This window comes from Spodoptera frugiperda, chromosome 2, assembly GCF_023101765.2.
Source record: "Spodoptera frugiperda isolate SF20-4 chromosome 2, AGI-APGP_CSIRO_Sfru_2.0, whole genome shotgun sequence".
NCBI lineage: Eukaryota > Metazoa > Arthropoda > Insecta > Lepidoptera > Noctuidae > Spodoptera > Spodoptera frugiperda.
In genome coordinates this window covers 9,236,952-9,254,204 of record NC_064213.1, presented here as the reverse complement: position 1 = coordinate 9,254,204, position 17,253 = coordinate 9,236,952, and the positions used below count along the sequence as shown (strand labels likewise).

Below are 17,253 nucleotides of genomic sequence, written 5' to 3'. Positions count from 1 at the left end.
AAATGGGCCGGCTCGATCGGAGTGATACCACGGCCTCACAGAAAACCGACGTGAAACAACGCTTACGTTGTGTTTCGCTGTGTAAGTGAGGTTACGGGAGGCCCATTTTTTCCCAATCCCCGATTCCCCAACAACCCTTAAATTCCTAACCCCCAAAAGGCCGGCAACGCACTTGTAACGCTTCTGGTGTTTCGGATGTCCATGGGTGGCGGCGATTGTTTACCATGTCATCCGTCTGTTCGTATTCAGGCTTATATCATAAAAAAATCTGCAACTCACTTGTGATACCTCTGGTGTAGCAATAGTAAACAAGTCACATCTGTTGTTTATTCTAAAGCTTCTTTTTTATGTTAAAAGTCATCATAGTCCTAACTCCGTGCGAGTTTAATAGACTGTCAGTTATAAAGTTAAGTGGGGCCTCAAGTAACGTATTTACTTACCATGCCCTATATTTATTCTCTCCGTTGATGGTGGCCGTAATAACTTCATTGTTTGCCAAGATAATTAATATTAAGTTTTATTAAACTATTAAGTAGGTCTGCTTGGTGTAACTGGATATAAAAATACAGTTGAATAGTCTTTAATATAGATGACTAAATACATTTTTTTTTAAACTTACATTACTGTGTGTTTGTAATAAAATATTGTGGTAGTTGTCAGTTGGTGTAGTATAAAATAGCAATACATATTACTAAAGCAAGAGATGCTATAACTATCGTCAAGCAAATAAAAATAATTCAACGAGTTTTATATCAACAACTAAAATATACGACCTGTTACTTGTTGCTTTGAAATACATATAATCTCTCACTATAAATAGAACCAAAACAACTGATTGCACGGTTGACGCGATGGCTGGGCAACTGGCTGCCGTGGGTGTTCAATTTCCGTACGGAGCAACTCTTTATGTGATCCACAAATTGTTGTTTCGGGTCTGGGTGTTATGTGTATGTGAACCTATTAGTGCAACCACGACACAGGAGAGGAGAGATAGCCTAGTGTTGGGCAACGTTCTTTTTTAAAGAAAAATAAAAGTCTCCATGAAGTTATAATACAATTTAATACATTACAAGACCCGCGACGAAATAGACATTGTTACACTTGAAACATATCAATACCATTAATTTTCGTTGATTGTACATTAATACAATGTACAATCAACGATACAGTTACAGACACTACGAAAAAAACAAATTAAGAAAATACCTCGAAGCTGGTTTCTTGAATAACCCAACGTCCTCATTTAGATTTACAGTACTACTCAACAAAACTTGACCAACCGTTGTCTGTTTTACATTAAACCTTGTTACGTCATCATTAGGTGCATATTTACTTGAGACTATTTTACTCTCGAAAGATCCCCTTGTACCTTTTGGTGTTGGAATTTCCTTTGGTGTAACTTCTTCTAATGTTACTTTACTTGATTTCATAGCCGTTATTAAATGGTTCAGTAGGGATTGTTTGCGTTTGCTTTTTAAATTAGGAGTATCTTCAACCGCTTTTTGGTTGTTGTTGTCATCCCTGTTCTCAGCTTTGCCACGGTGAGATTCATTATTAACCTCTGCATTTCTCCGCTTCCGAACTGGAAGACCTTTGATTTCATCTTCATATTCTTCTTCAGAGGACTTCTCCATCTTTGGCAATTTAACATCGTTGGCTTTAATATCATTTAAGTTTATATTATTTCTGTAAACAAAAATGCTATATCAGTATCGTTTATTTCAGAGTAACAGACTATCTTAGCAATTAATATCACTTTTAATAACTGCTGGCCAGATTAGTTTTGTAGTCTAAGTAAAAATATATTAACAAATAATGAAACAAATTACTGTTGACTATATACAGGATTGAATTTTTGACTACTCAGTTGGCGCTGTGCCTGGGTAAACGGCTGTTGTGTCACGGATTTGATTCTCGTTCTGGGTCTGAGTATCATGTCTATGTGAAATTGTATGTTTGTAAAAGCATCTAGGACACAGGAGAAAATACTAGTGTAGGGCAACGTTTAAATATTTGGACCTTTGCTATTCCAATAATTTTAATATAGTTAGAACAGTTATGCAATAGCTTTGAAACGAAAATAATGTTGGGGTTTATGTACCATCTCACTACGTAATCAATAACTTATATTACGAAACAAAATGTTTACCTTGGCAAATCGACTTCTGGCATTGGCATTGGCATCGGCAACGGCAACGGCATCGGCATTTTTGTCTCAGGCAGCTCCGGTTCTTTTTCTATCATAACCTCTGGCGTCTTTACAGTAGACGAAGTATGAGCTATCATCCTCGTGACAAATATTATAGCTCCTTCGCCTTCTTTTTTTGTACTATACGAAGGTCTGACTAGATTAGGAGCTATCGTAATAGCTGATGGGTATGTTGGTGATAAAATAAAATAATCTGGAACTTGCTGTTGCTTAAACAAGTAAGGATTTTTTGGGATTACCCAGTTGTCACGTGATCCAATACTTTCATCAGGTACGGCAAGCCTTGCAGGGTTCATGTTAGGAGGCCAATCGTTACCACCTTGTTCCATTCTACGTCTTAACGGAGCGTCACGGTTACTAGGGTCTAAAGGATTATTATTCGCCGGAAGGTATGGTAGGAAATCTAATGGGTAGGTAGCCTGTAAATAATTGTATACTTATTTCTATTTTATTCAGTACTTATTATTATTTATGTAATTTTGTTTATTGATTGATTGACTATCTTTTAAAATCTGTTTATAAAGATAATTAATTAGTATTAATTATATAGTTATCAGTATAATAAATATAAAAATAGCTATAATGTGATCTATGCTTACCACCGGTGTGAGTGTGGTCCCACTAGCAGCCATACGTCGCCTGGATTCGATCAGACCCTGTACCGCTTTCATGTGATCTAAGGATCCTCGTGGATATTTTGTTGCGAGCTGAAAATAATATTCCAAAATTAGTTGATCAAACATATTCGTTTAACTAAACAGAAAAATTTAATTGATATTTGCACTGGTGTAAACGCATTTTTGGGTATAACATCGAATTTAATTTCGTTTCTCACATGGAAAAGGTGGTGGTGAGCTGGTGATTTTAAACTTATAATAGAAATTATTATTAGTCCAGGTATCCTCCTAATGTTTTCATTCACCGTTTGTCAGTGGTGTCTACAGAATCTTAGAAAGTAAATGTAAATAAAAATAGTCACATTGGTACTTTGCTAGTTCTCGAAACCGTGTAAAAGACAGGTGAAGGCACCTTAACTTTTGGACCGCTAGATAATCATTATGATATTAAATACTAAGTTATTATATAAAATAGACTGATTACTTCAGACATCTCGAAATCATCGGTGATTTGGGGCTTTGTGGTCTCCAGGTGGACTGGTTTAGCTGTGAGCTTCATCAAGGAACCTTCAAACTTGTTCTGGTCATCAGCATCGAACACGGAGTCATCCAGTCTCCGACCAGACCTTATTGAAGTAGTTTCGTCGTCTGCCGGAGCTCCGGTCCTAACTAAAACAGAAATTAAAGTTATTTTTTTTTACATTTGATGGGTCGACGTTTGGCCGCTACCTCACCTGATGGTAACTGATGATGCGGCCTACGTTGGAGCACTTCTGCCCATAAGCAACCTATTCACTCGGGCTTTGAAGACACCCAAGTTATACCCATCAGGAAACATATACTCCGGCAAGGAGTTCCACTCCCTAGCAGTTCGCACTAGGAAGCTTTAATTTACATACACATAAGTAGTGTTTACTAAAATTTGAAACAAATAAAGAAATATATGCTCAGTATAAACTGCAATGTTTCTTCGTTAGCGGAGGATTTGTCTTCACCAGCTTTCTGTCTGATCTATCAAAATTTAAAATCAAAAGACTCACGATTTTCATCCGACAAATGCCCCTTCCGAGAGTGATGACCACTGCGTCTCCATTCCATATCGTCTGCGACTTCATCATCAAAGATACCTCTCTTCAAGTAGATGGAAACGTTGGTCTCTGAAAGAAGTAACATTTATTTGTAAATACTCTGAAACTTTGGACCATAGAATAATAGACCGACCCGCCCGTGCAATGATGATATATTATGCATATGTTATACATATAAACCTTTCTCTTGAATCACTCTATCTAATAAAAAAATCCGCTTCAAAATCCATTGCGTAGTTTTAAAAATCTAAGCATACAAAAGGCCATAGGGACAGAGAAAGCGACTTTGTTTTATACTATATGTAGTGATTGCAACTAGGCTTATTAACAGTCGCTTCGTGAAAAATATTGGTAGGCCGCTTGAACCGCTGAACCTGGTTATGAGCGACTCCCATCAAGCATGAGAATATAGGTGCACCATAAAATATTATACCATAATATTATAATCGTACCATATCATAATGGAAGGTATACATAGCTACTTACATAATTATGTATGTGTACATGAAAGTAGGTAAAGCAAAGAGATTTGAAGGTACCTTTCAATTCGATATACTCAGCCAGAGAGTAGTTGTATCCCAGAGCGATCCCTGACATCGATGATGTGACCATCACACAACCCACTGCGGAACTTATGCAGCAGGACATCAGGAACACCCATAATCTGCGAAATTATAAAATGGAAGTAGTATATAGTATATTTTTTAAGGGTGGATAATCATCCAATGATCTCCCGTCTTGGGTGAGACGAAAGGGAGTGTCAGACTCTTACTGACTAAAAACCACCCCGTTTCTACTGCTGTTTTTCGAGCCGGAGCCCCGGTAACCATTTACGTTGTCCGTATCAGCCCAACTGGACCCCATCTGTGGTGGCCGCTACGTAGTCCACAAATCAAGTAGTCTAATCTAGTTATTTTTTAACACATTAGCAAAAAGCATTGACCGTGACCTAAATTTAAACACTCGAACGCTACATAAATAAACCACTTAATACTGCATCTGGTTACAAATGCAACCTTGATTAAAATAAACTGTCTATTCATTATAACAAGTTATTATTAAATTTTGCATCTCTTCCTTAATCATTTACTTTATTCTTGAAGAACATAAAGTATATTGTTAATTGACGGGTTAATTACCTCTGGATGAGATCTACCATCCAACCGCAGCAGGTGAAGATACAACACATTTTGGTCGGTTATTTTAGATCCCATTTAGACGTACACAAAACCTGAAAAATATTTTATCTGTGTTATAAAACTAGCTATATTATTATGCCTTACGTGCTCACATACTAGTAGTCTGTTGCATGGCTGGCGTAGTGAAATGTGAAATGCTGTATCCGAAACATTAGAGGCATTACAGATGCGTTGCCAGCCTTTTGTGGGTTAGGAATTTGAAGATTGTTGTGGAATTGGGGATTGGAAAGCTTTGTATTTGTGTTTTAATGTAGGCTAGAAAGCTTATTGAATTATTAATAAAAAAGTTAATGAAACCACGATATTCCCGAAGTGTTTTGTGGTGAAAAGGTTTCCAGGATCCCAGGGGACATAGGATTATTTTATCAAAGGAAATTTTGAAGTAGTTCTAATTTTAAATGTACGTGGTATATTTATTATGGTCAATGTTAGCTTCACGATGTAAACTATAAATTAATGTTAATCATATCAAAAGGATTGTGGGGTCTTTAGCACAGAGATAGATCCCTAAAAAACGCTACTTTTCTTGAGATATAAGGTCTGTGAATGCGAATGAACATCGCATTTGCAACAACAACAATTGTTGCTTAAATGTATTTTTAAGAGCTCACAGTTCTTGAAAAATGTGGCCCATCTAATTGTGTTACATTTATGAAAAACTTACAATTTAGAGTAAATTTCATTGAAAAGCGTTGTTGTCGTTACGTCGGCCCCTCCCTCATACTTTTAATTTGTTTCTCCTGTGCATATTACTGAATTACTTGCACAGCTGAATTTCGCTATTCCAATTTGCCGTAACAATTAATGACAATTTCATGTTAACGCCAAATGTCCAAACTTTGTCTCCAAAGAGTTCAAGGCTGAAAGAATAAGATAAGAATATTAAAAAAGTTTTTAATGGTGTTATCTATTATTTTCACAGCGGCGCCAGCGTTGTTTTCTAAATGAATGACTGCTTGCGATATTTGAGCGGATACGAAAAAGATGGAAACAGTTCGGAGACTCGTATAACAATATTAAGTTATTTGATAAAAATATTTGTGTTATGTTGACAAAAGGTTGGTTAGGTAACTAGGTTAGCGTAGGCCTGTAGGGTAACTAAATGTAGGTACTTTTTTGGGAAAAAAACTAGGGAGTGTGGGATTTTCACTTACTTTAACTATAAGGAACAGTGCCACCAACTGTTTCCTGTACCCAGGGCGTACCACAGGGAGGTCTTCTGGCACCGCGCCCCAAATGTACCGTACATATAAATGTAATGAATGTTCGAACTCAAACTCAAATTCTTTATTGCATTCATGTGTACATTCAGATAATACATAATTAGGGGCATCTGTCTCAACATGAAACCCAGTTAGGGTACGGCAACATACATTTTGACACGTTTAATATCTAGTCACCTATCTACTAAACTCGTAAACGACAGATGTAAAGCTATTTTATTTGTATAGATACATTTATAACATTTATATACCTTGATAATACAGAGTATATTGCTGTCCATGCACTAAGTAATTTTTAAGAAAAACATTAAAGCGTTTACGTAAATAGTCTAAAGTTTGAGAGGGCTCATAGTGAGAACTAAGGGGTTGTTATCCGGTTTAAGTTAAGTTATAACAGTAAAAAATAAGAATTTCTGATTATACTAAACCAATCTGATAGGCGTGTAGTTTTCATCTTCTCCGGTGATTTTCGGATCGGTCCTTTGAAAGCGATCTGCAACCAGCACGAGTTTTTGAGGTATTCCAAACACCGTTACCCAGTAAAGTATTTTTATGGTAATTTGCAATATCCAAATATGTAGTTCGCGGAACGTGCACAGAAACATTTTGATAAGAAAAAAAGTAAACATACCTAAAGACGTTCGTTGAATACGAAATTGTGTAGAAATCGGTTAGCTTTGAATAATCTTTTTAGTGTTTATAGCCGAAGAGAAATGTTTATTTTGTTATTCCGTCAATGTCGCCGACGATTCACGAATTCTCGTATGTTCTATATACAGTGAAACCTCGTTAAGTGAGACATCAAGGGACCTTCAAATTGGTATCACTTATAGAGGTATTCCACTAACCCAGTGTCTCAGATAACCAGGTATAAATAAACATTTGTCTCATTTACAGAGGGTTCCATTAATGGAGGTGAACATACGGGTTATTTTACATAAAGAGGTGTGATTCTTAAATAAAACAATGTGTTATGTGCACATTATAAATGAATAAGAATAAGTAAATCAACAAACAAAACGATGTTGTCTCAGTTACTGAGGTTTATGCATTAAAATTCACTCGTTGTCTCAGTTATAGAGGTAACTAAGATGATAAATCGAAAGAACGAATCCCAGATATAGAGGGTTATTTGTCCCACTAATAGAGGTAATTCAGTGCCAATGGGTAGGGACCTCAGTATGAGTTCCATTTGTGGAGGTTTCTCACTTATCCAGGTCCCACTTAACCAAGTTTCACTGTAGATGTTAGATTACGAAAATAAACTTTGTGATTTGTTTTTGAGAATTGTCTCAGTCAATCTCTGTATTAAGTATTCTATGCCACACATAAAGATGTGGCTATTAAAGATTACGCTTTAGTTAGAAAGTATTCTTATATACTTATTATTAACGCGTTTATAGCATTACATCCAAAAATTTGGCTGGTAACGAAAATCCAATGTATCGAATTCACCTGGGTACAGAGAAGCTTTAATAAATAAATATGTATAAGAGAGGAATTATAAGCATCTGAACCTTTGAGTAAGACATCTGACTACTAAGACTAAGACTAAGACAACCTAAGAGTAAATATCAATCTGAACCTAAGAGTAACACTCCGCTGGGGTATCAGGAAGATAAAAATATATATTCATAAATTAATTATTATATTATCGGCTTACTCACTGTTTGACAAGGAACTCGACTAGTTTCAAGCCAAGCTAGAGGCTCATATTCATGAGCAGCATTCCTCGACACGCGTCGTGTGTCGCAGTGTGTGTGATAACATACAATAATGAATTTAGTATGTCTCACGAAAGTTACAATAAAATTATATTCATAAAATAAAATAGGTATCTACTAAGACAAAGCAAACGATATAGCATAACATACAAAATAACGTGAAATATTCAAAGAACTTGAGCGTTTTCAGTCAAAAACGTGTCCTTACAGCGTAACAAGCAGTAATACTGACATTCCATACTCAATTAGGGGTTCACTTAGGCGTATACCTAACTGCGGCCGGGTTCTTCATACGTCGTCGCGCCGGAATTATGGGTCCCTGTGGGCAGGGCAAAGGCAAGCTCCGAATGCCTGAGGATATTAATCCGGCCGTCTCTCACAAAGGGTTAGCGTAGTAATAAAATATTTTGTTAGAACTGTACTCGGTTTGTGTGATTTTTTATGTACGAACATGTGTATATGGTAATCTTTTATGTGTTCATTCGCTTGTTTTAATATTTTGGTCTTATAATTTGTAAGTATTGAATGTGTAATAAAGTCCGTACACTTTGTTATCATCACTATTTTCTATCATCCTTCGACGTCTGATAGTGTAAAGATATCGATGTTATCATCAAATTAATTAAGAACGTTAAGGTGGATTTTGGAAAAATATTTTATTTTTGTCTATTTTTTTGCTTTTCTTACGTCTTGAAATCAAAACTTCATTTCCGAATCAACTATTGAAGCAGGAAAGAACTGAAATTCGGTTCACAAATAGGAGAGAAATGTGTAAACACCACGATACCTACATAAAAATATACAACACAGAACATTATCCTCTACTTTTGGAGCCGATTAAATAACATTACATACCTATTCACAATTAACAAAAAAATCTAATCATAAAGTAAAATTACCCGTTACTTCAGCTTGCCCCACCCTCCAGTGGCTGCAACTTCCTGAAGACACAATAAGTCTCAGCACTTCACTGAAGGAAGCTGTTTCTTCCATTAACCACCACTTGTTGCCACGCCCGGAAACCCCGCCAGGGGGCGCGCCGAACCGCCGGAAACTACCCACGCCATATCCGGCGCCGCTCCATTCGTTCGTGTCTAAGATTAATAAATACTTAAATAATGTTTCTAAAATGTTATTTGAAAATTCATTCTTTACACCATTTAACATACAATATAATATGTGTGTAATATCATATTTATTTTAAAACCGTAGATGTATTAAAGGTTACGTTTAATTTCTACTGTTAACACTAGGTACTTGGTAGAATAATATAATGTTAAGTGAGTATCGAGAAAGCGTGTAGCTATAGTTTCGTCGGTTATTCAATTTTAAATCTTAACAATTTTCCCATATAAAAAATCTCTCTATCCCATAACTAAATATTCCTTAATATAATGTAGTTACGGTTTAGGATATAAACAACAAATATTTTACAGTCACATTGAAAGAGGATAGAATAGCGATATTAATAAAAAAAAAAAAATCGAATAGTGAATTTTAATGTTTATTACTCTTCATTCAAACATCTTTCGAAATCTGTTGCTCCGTATTCCGTATATTGCAGTTTGCTTTTAAGAACAAACAATAACGAGTTCTTGTGTTTCTTGTATTTTTCAACGTTGAATGACGTTGCCTGACGTCCCAATTTGTGGTAACAAGCTGGATCGAACAGGGAACACTCGGTTGTTAAAACTACCAAACATTTATCTACCGGTTTCTAACTGGAAATAAATAACTGCATGGGGCACACATACTTCGATCAGTTGATCAAAGTACATGAGTAAATGAGACAGCTGTCTCATAGTTGGTAGAAGATTGTTCATATATTCGAAGCTATTAAGAATTTCTTTAAATTTAAATTGTAGCTAAAAGCTGTGAACATACTGTAAATTACAATCACCAAGCCACAATTCGATTAAATTACATCCATTAATGTTAAAATCGTCAGATGGACTCTCCAAATATTGTGAAATTAACTGAATTTATATTTTTTTATAGCCTGTTAAGCCACCGATGAAAGAGAGCTCACTAGTCTGACTCTGACATGCCACGACTACCTAATCTACATTTTTCCTATTTCTTGAAGACTATCCGACATGAGAAACTCTGACGTATTAAATCCTGATAACGTATAAAATCTGATTTAAGTTCCCCTAATGTACGATAGACCATACAATTTATGTTGATATTCAGCTTTGTTCGCAGCCGGCATCAGCGTCGTCAGTGCTGCTGGTTCACCTGGGCGCGGTGGGTGCGCTGGCGAGCGGCGCAGCGCTGTGTGGCGGCGGGGGCGCTTGCGTCTGCAGCGCTTTGTTGCACGCCTTGCACCCGCTGCAGCTGTGGACCGTGTGTGGCCTACATGCCGACCGGGCTGCTGCCATTGCTGCACCGCTGCATTATGCTGCTATCGTTTCCGCCAAAAAGGTAATAAAAAACCATTCTTAACTGGAAAGAGATCCCATACTTTACTGTTCGCAATGTATACAGCATTTTTATTTTGTTTTGTTTACAGGTATTAATTTGCGTGGCCAGCGGCTGGGTAGCAACGGCAGCTTTACTGGCACCACTAGCAGCAGCGCAGCCTCCGCTGGCGTACAGCGCCGGGCTGGGCAACTGTGCGCCAGACTGTGGAGCCGGACCAGCTGCACTTGGTTTCTGCATCGTGTACGCGTCGGTCACGTTGATCCTGCCTGCTGCACTCGTCCTTCTCTGCAGCCTGAAGATCCTCCGCATTGCACGCTACCATCGACACAGGATTGCAGCGGCTATATATGAAGTGACTCTATCGGCACAAGTGACGGTGACACACCAAAGAAATCCATTCTCCCCTCCACCTCCACCACGCAGAAGGGCGCTGTCGGCTGTACTTCAGCCTCTAGGTTCACTTGCCATATTATACTTCCCTTATTACTGTGTGTTGATATGGCCCGCGGTGGCGGTGCCCCCACAGCCGCTAGCTGCTCTATCTGCTGCTCTTTTAGCAGCCGCACCACCAGTGAATGGTATCTTGTACGGTATAAGGAGTCGAGCTCTGCGTGACTCACTTCGTAATTATAGGAGAAAACGAATGACAAAAAGCGAAGTGACACAAGAGATACAGGCGAGGACTCCCAGTGCATGTGGCTCTAGACGACCCTCGCTATCTGCTGGATCAGGCTGTATACGACCACCAACTACTAGGAGACTATCGGATGCAGCGGCGATGGGTTCGAGAGGTTCAGAGCGACCAGCGCAACGTGCAGCATCTTGTAACATGCTGCAAGACTCGCAGGAGGAAGAGGTGGTGCCACGACCTCGGACGTCGGCTATCCCTATAATCCGAGCTCCTCCACATGTGGTCCTTGGTCGTGCTCTAGGACTTGAAGAGATGGGTGGTACGCGCGATCGACGACGTCGCCAATCGCCACGTATCACCGTGACGCGTGCCATGTCAGATGAGAGTGAGTCACCGACGCGGCGGCCACTGTGTCGGCAGCAGTCGCGGTCGAGCGGGGCCTTGCTGGGCGGCGTTCCATACTCGCCCGCCATCTCGGAGCACGTGCACCTGGACAGCCACGCCGATGAGCAGCTGCTGCTGACCTGGCCACAGAACGGCACTCACGAGAAACACGACGCTTTATAAAACGGGTATTACGCTTAGAGTAGTCGCTGATGTATGTGTATAAATATATAAAGACAATAAGTAAATGTGTGTGCGGTTCGAAGTCGGGTTGCTTCGGTGTTTTGAGATGTTGTTATTTTTTAATCGCTTCGTCCACCCGTCTCTCGACCTCCCCGGACGGTGACCAAATATTATATGAAGTTTCCTATAACTATTTACAACTGTATCGTAGGCGTACGATTTCTCCTACAGGGTTCCTCCATATCGTTAGCTTTACCTACTGAAGTATTACTTTAGTGTATCGTAAAGATAATTTCCGAAATATTCCATAGGTTTAGTGATACGAGATTATGTTGTCTTATTTTATGAGCTGTTTACTTTGAAATTTATTTGTTTAAAGTTTTACACGTAAGAGAAAGAGTATATTGAATGTTAAATCAATTTCGTTACGAACATACAAATGAAGCCAAATATATTTTGATAGTCAGCTTATCTCTCAATATGATTGATTGCAGAATGAGCCTCGTGTTACTGCAACAGCATTTATTTGTTTCATCGATGAAGCAGGTTCATTGTTGCGTTCAGAGTATAGCGTAGTTAGTATGGAAAATAATAAAAATCTATATTTGTGTAAATAATGATATTCTAGTGTATAGGTTCAGATGCGACAAATGAAGACCAAGGTCAGGCTTGTAAGTAGTTTTGTATAGATTTATAGTGACTTATCAAATGACGTGAGCGCTTACCTTGATCTTGGTGAAAGAACGGATTGTACACTTGAACAGTTCAATACTTCTGGAGTAAGTAGCCCTTAGTTCCTTGTTTATTTACCTTGAACATATATATATTGTATGTTCCAACCGTCTCATGTCATTTGAGCAAGTTCGTTTAGCTTAGACCTAGGTCGGTTGAGTGCACATAGGTTTGCTAAGTGATAGTTTAAATATGCAACGCTTTTACGCATCGCAGCCGTCCAACTGGGAAACTCCTGTTCATTCTGTAGCTCCACACGCTTTCAAAGATTATGCCAAACTTATATTAAAATATGAAAAACGGTCTTTACACCTAAATAAACATACCTCTGTGAATCTTTGAATTTTGGAATATCAAAAAAGGTAAAAAAAAACTAAAAAACCCGACTGCGTTTCTAAAAGTCTATAAAACAAGAATAAAGAAAGCAGTCGGGACCCATTCTAGAAAACCATAATTCATAATATTTAGAATGGGTCCCGACTGCTTAAATTTTCTTGTATTCTTGTTTTAGGCTTTTTCATTTTCTTGTTATAAAGAAACGCAGTCGGTTTTAGTTTTTTAAATTACTTTTTTTATTTTATTTTCTTTTAGTTTTATTATTTATTATATTTTGATATATCTAGTGTCACTCTCACAGTAAATACGAATCAAACGACCCCTATCAAGCTGAAATCCATCGAGTGGTTCAGTCTAGAGAATGCGCAATATTCGAATTTGGCGCCAAAAATCCGCCATTTTGTTTTTTTTTATTATCTTGATATATCCAGTGTAACTCTCACAGTAAATACGAATTTAACGACACCTCTCAAGCCAAAATCCATCGAGTCGTGTAGGATAGAGAGTGAGCAATATTCGAATTTGGCGCCAAAACCGCCATTTTGTTTTTTTAAACATTTTGATATATCCAGTGTCACTCTCACAGTAAATACGAATCTAACGACACCTCTCAAGTCAAAATCCATCAAGCCGTTTAGGCTGTAGAGCGTGCCAAACAATTATACATACATACATACATACATACATACATACATACATCAACCCTCCTTCTGGCGCAGTCGGGTAAAAACGGTAAAATAAAAGTTAGTTTGATAATTTTTCAAACTTATTTTATTAGTTTGTTTATTCAACATTGAAAATGATCCAAGAGGTGCATTTTATAAGGTAGGATACGAGAGAAACCTTCAACACTGTGAGTCAGTCCCTAACTGTACAGAGAAATATGTGTCTACTGCTATTTACTAAATAAGGAACGTCTCAACAAAACCCTTTAACAATCAAATCTCAGCTTATTTCGAACGTCAACATCCATACCGTGTTGACACCGGTTTTCATCCGATCATCGAAAGTAAAGCAACATCAGACACTATCCGTACTTGGATTGGTGACTCCCTGAAAACACCGCATAAAGGGAGAAGAAACACCAGGAGAAGTTATTAGATGATTATCCCCGCTCAAAAAAAAACTCATTTGGAAAGCCCTATTACCTAGCTACTTCTATTAATCACAAAATAAGATCATATATCTACCTATTTAGGTACCCATACATAGTAATGGCATTATACAAGCATTTTAATATAAGTTTGGTTTTGTCAAACCTTTATATAAATATACTATTTTCTTCTCCTTTATTACATTTTCATTACGATATTCGATATATTTTACTCATTTTTTTCTGCCTCAGGGAATGCGGACGTATTTCTGAATATTGTGTCTGTCTTATTAATATGCTAAAAGTAACTTTATTTTATGTGCCATAAGTTTCATTGCAGAATTACTAGATGTAGTCGTATAAGTCAATATTTCTTTCAATTTTCTGTTCTACATATTATATCTGTTTGTATTGTATGATATTTAATGATTAGTAAAATCAATGCAAATTTCAATTGCTTTTATTTATACAAATACGTTTTTAGAGACAATCTTTGTCTCTAAAAACGTATTAACGATTGTCTGTATTTTATTAGTAAAATATTATCTTTTTTTTTTTTTTTTTTTGAGGGGGGAAAATCATCCAATGACTTCTCCCGCCTTGGGTGAGGCGGGAGGGAGTGTCAGACTCTTACTGACTAAAAACCACCCCGTTCCTTCTCCTGCTTTGAGCCGGAGCCCCGGTAACCTTTTACGTTGTCCGCAGCTCCGGATCAGGCATCAGCCCTACCGGGCCCCATCTGAGTAAAATATTATCTAATTTATTACATACAACCTGTGCTTTGAGTAAGCTATATCTATGTCCCTGTCTTGCACATAAATAAATGTAATTGTACGACAGTGACAGTCATAGTTCTCTCTGTTTATTTCGAAACCTAGAATGTACTGTGTACGCTTAATGAAAGATGAGGCCAATGAATAAATTCAAAGTGTTAATATTGAGCTAAGAAGATTATAAATATTATGTATTTTTGAAATGTTATAAATGTGAGAATCCACTGTTGACACTGTTCGTACGAATTTAGTGAAATTGTACTTTTATGAAATAAAATATAGACGCTTATTTACCTATGTACTTGTTCTCAAAGAACTCTATGTATACATATATTTATATTTTAAAAGTTTTGTTAAAATACCTATCCAAAACACAATGATAACTAAAAATAGTAATTATTCAGTAACCTTAGTATGAGTTTGCTTTACGTATAAAGTAGTCGAAACGAGAGTGCGTTCAGCGCTCTGATTGGTTGGTTTATTCAAGACGGCCAATCAGAGCGCCGAACGTGCTCTCGTTTTGATTAGTTTAAACGTAAAGCAAACTTATACATAATGTGCATCCATAACTTTATACACCGTATAAAAATATTTATATACCGTATAAAAAATATTTAAATTAAAAAAGAAGTTTAAACTAATAATGTTTTCGACTCCAAAGTTATTTTCTAAAACCTATCTGCAAGTTATTTTTTTTTCAATATGAAATATTGTGTGCCTGTAGTACCTACTTAACAATAATATTTCGCATAGAGAAATAAAGGTTTCTTTCAATCACACCACGAGCTCTACCGTTATAATAATAGAGTATATTTTGCTGTGTACATTATAATGATTCCAAGAATTATACATAGTTACTCAGAATTCTATATATTTTCATCTAGTGGATGGTAACATCATTAATTTTGCGATGTATTTCTTAGAAAAGTGATGTAGATAGGCATTAATAGTGTTAAGATTTATTTATGTATAAAAAAAATATAAATGTCGTTGTTCATGGTAAATGTTTAATAATAATAAAATAAGTAAATACGAATTGTTATTCTAGTCAAAGAGCTGTTGTTTTAAATATGTGTTAATTTAAATTATATTATGTATTAGTGATTAATTAAATAACACATTATGAGATGATTTCTTTTTTTATTTCTAGTACAGAAACTTCATAGTAATTGTTTTTAGTAAATCCGTCTGAATTATAATAACAAACATTATTTTTGGATAATTACTACCTCGTCGGTCGAACAGTCGCACGTCGGTCTAATAGTCGCAGGTGCGACTGACAAAAGGTTTAGGGTTCAATTCCCTGGTCGGGCAAAGTATTACTATAATTGTTTTTTTAAGTTTGACTGTTTCATAATTCTCGTTAACACGACAACTAATAAAACAAATAACAAAGAAAACAAACAATTGATTATAAACTTACTTCCACAAACAATTTTATTTATTTTGAACGGTAATATAAATAAATATTCCGTTGATAAATTCAACTTGGCAAAACATTAACTTACTGGAATCAAATGTTAGTCTTTCAGTCCTGATTACGCTAGCTATGGTTAGCTTCCTACAAAATAATCGCATACATACGTAAATAACATCACGCTTGTCTCCCATGGGCCAATGGCAGAGACTATGAAACGCCAATTGCTACAAATCTTACATACTTCTTTTACTTCATCAACAGTCATCAGTCTTTTCATGCACGCTCGTCGGTTGAAGGTAATTTTAATTTGGCCCTTGTATTTTGTTATTATTATTATATATCACCTCCACTCATCTTGGATTTTCGTGTTAAAATAACAGAAGGTAGAATTAAGCGGACCATAAACTTTCCCGCGCAAATTGCTGTCAAAGTGTTGACGTAACGAACTAAAGGATTTAACGAGGTTTTACTCAAATTTAATAAAACTATGAGGAACATTTTAATGCATTGTAAAGCCGAAACATTGTTCGAGATCCCTACTGCTGTTTTTGTATACAGTTACCTGTATCTTTGAAAAATGTTCCTATATAAACTTAGGTAAGATTTAACATATAAAAAAAAATACTGTTTAAAGTGAAAATATATGGTCAAACATGATTTTTATTATAATAATTTGTTTAAACAATGAAAAAATGCAGTGCACAAAATATCCAACAGAGAATTTAAGACGGGATATTTACCAAGTTTATATTTTATGTCTATGAATTAGTGACCATGTAAGTTTAAAATCTTATATGCACAAAAAAATAGGTAAACATATGCCACATTGATCATATTCATTCATTCAATTCGAATCCGAGGTGAAAACTCCCAGACGCTTCACTATTAAAATAAGGACAACATTTTAATGCATTGTATAGTCGAAACTCTCTTTTTGCTGACACAATCAACTACTCACAAAAAAAAATCTTCAAAAAATGGCCCATTATACGATAGCTACCTATCTATCTCTCTGTGTATCTAAGAAGCTATTTCCGAAGTAGTTTGAATATTCCAAGTTATTTATTCAATGCTAAAGTCTTACTCTTCGCCTTCTGTGAACCGTAACATCTTTCAGTATCGAAATATGCAAAACGAAGTCGCAACTAGAATCAAATTTGATCTCGTAAAGTTAGTTTAAGCTCAAGCTTTCTACTCAGGAATAGTGTGCTATTTGT

General features: G+C 36.4%; 2 protein-coding genes and 1 long non-coding RNA gene across 4 annotated transcripts in view; 2 read left to right on the top strand and 1 right to left on the bottom strand.

Moving 5' to 3' along the window:
• The window catches only part of LOC118269301 (beta-3 adrenergic receptor), a 117,991-nt gene extending 105,247 nt beyond the window's left edge, over positions 1 to 12,744 (top strand). Inside the window, exons 3-4 of one of the 2 annotated variants that reach the window (XM_035584342.2) lie at positions 10,266 to 10,484; positions 10,573 to 12,744. In XM_035584342.2, coding sequence (XP_035440235.1) covers positions 10,266 to 10,484; positions 10,573 to 11,682 — 1,329 coding nt within the window. In that variant the 3' untranslated portion in view covers positions 11,683 to 12,744. Of the gene's footprint in view, positions 1 to 10,253; positions 10,485 to 10,572 lie in introns of both variants that reach the window. The other variant, XM_035584341.2, reaches the window with a different exon arrangement.
• Positions 1,146 to 5,941, bottom strand: LOC118269300 (uncharacterized). Its single transcript, XM_050701460.1, has 8 exons — positions 5,778 to 5,941; positions 5,054 to 5,145; positions 4,454 to 4,578; positions 3,867 to 3,983; positions 3,311 to 3,495; positions 2,809 to 2,916; positions 2,150 to 2,628; positions 1,146 to 1,686 (listed from the first exon to the last, which is right to left on the bottom strand). Exons 2-8 carry the CDS (start codon positions 5,101 to 5,103, stop codon positions 1,179 to 1,181), a joined length of 1,572 nt encoding a protein of 523 aa, XP_050557417.1. The 5' UTR covers positions 5,104 to 5,145; positions 5,778 to 5,941; the 3' UTR covers positions 1,146 to 1,178.
• On the top strand, positions 7,106 to 7,586 carry LOC126911976 (uncharacterized). The gene is made up of 2 exons (XR_007706541.1): positions 7,106 to 7,251; positions 7,282 to 7,586. It is a non-coding gene; the product is annotated as an uncharacterized LOC126911976 (long non-coding RNA).
• Positions 12,745 to 17,253: the final 4,509 nt, after the last annotated feature.

Coding starts and splice junctions, on each gene's coding strand:
- LOC118269300 (XM_050701460.1), bottom strand. CDS start 5,103: ATGTGTTGTATCTTCACCTGCTGCGGTTGGATGGTAGATCTCATCCAG. Junction 2,917..3,310: donor ATGATTTCGAGATGTCTGAA/GTAATCAGTCTA, acceptor TATTATTTTCAG/CTCGCAACAAAATATCCACG. Junction 2,629..2,808: donor GGACCACACTCACACCGGTG/GTAAGCATAGAT, acceptor AATTATTTACAG/GCTACCTACCCATTAGATTT.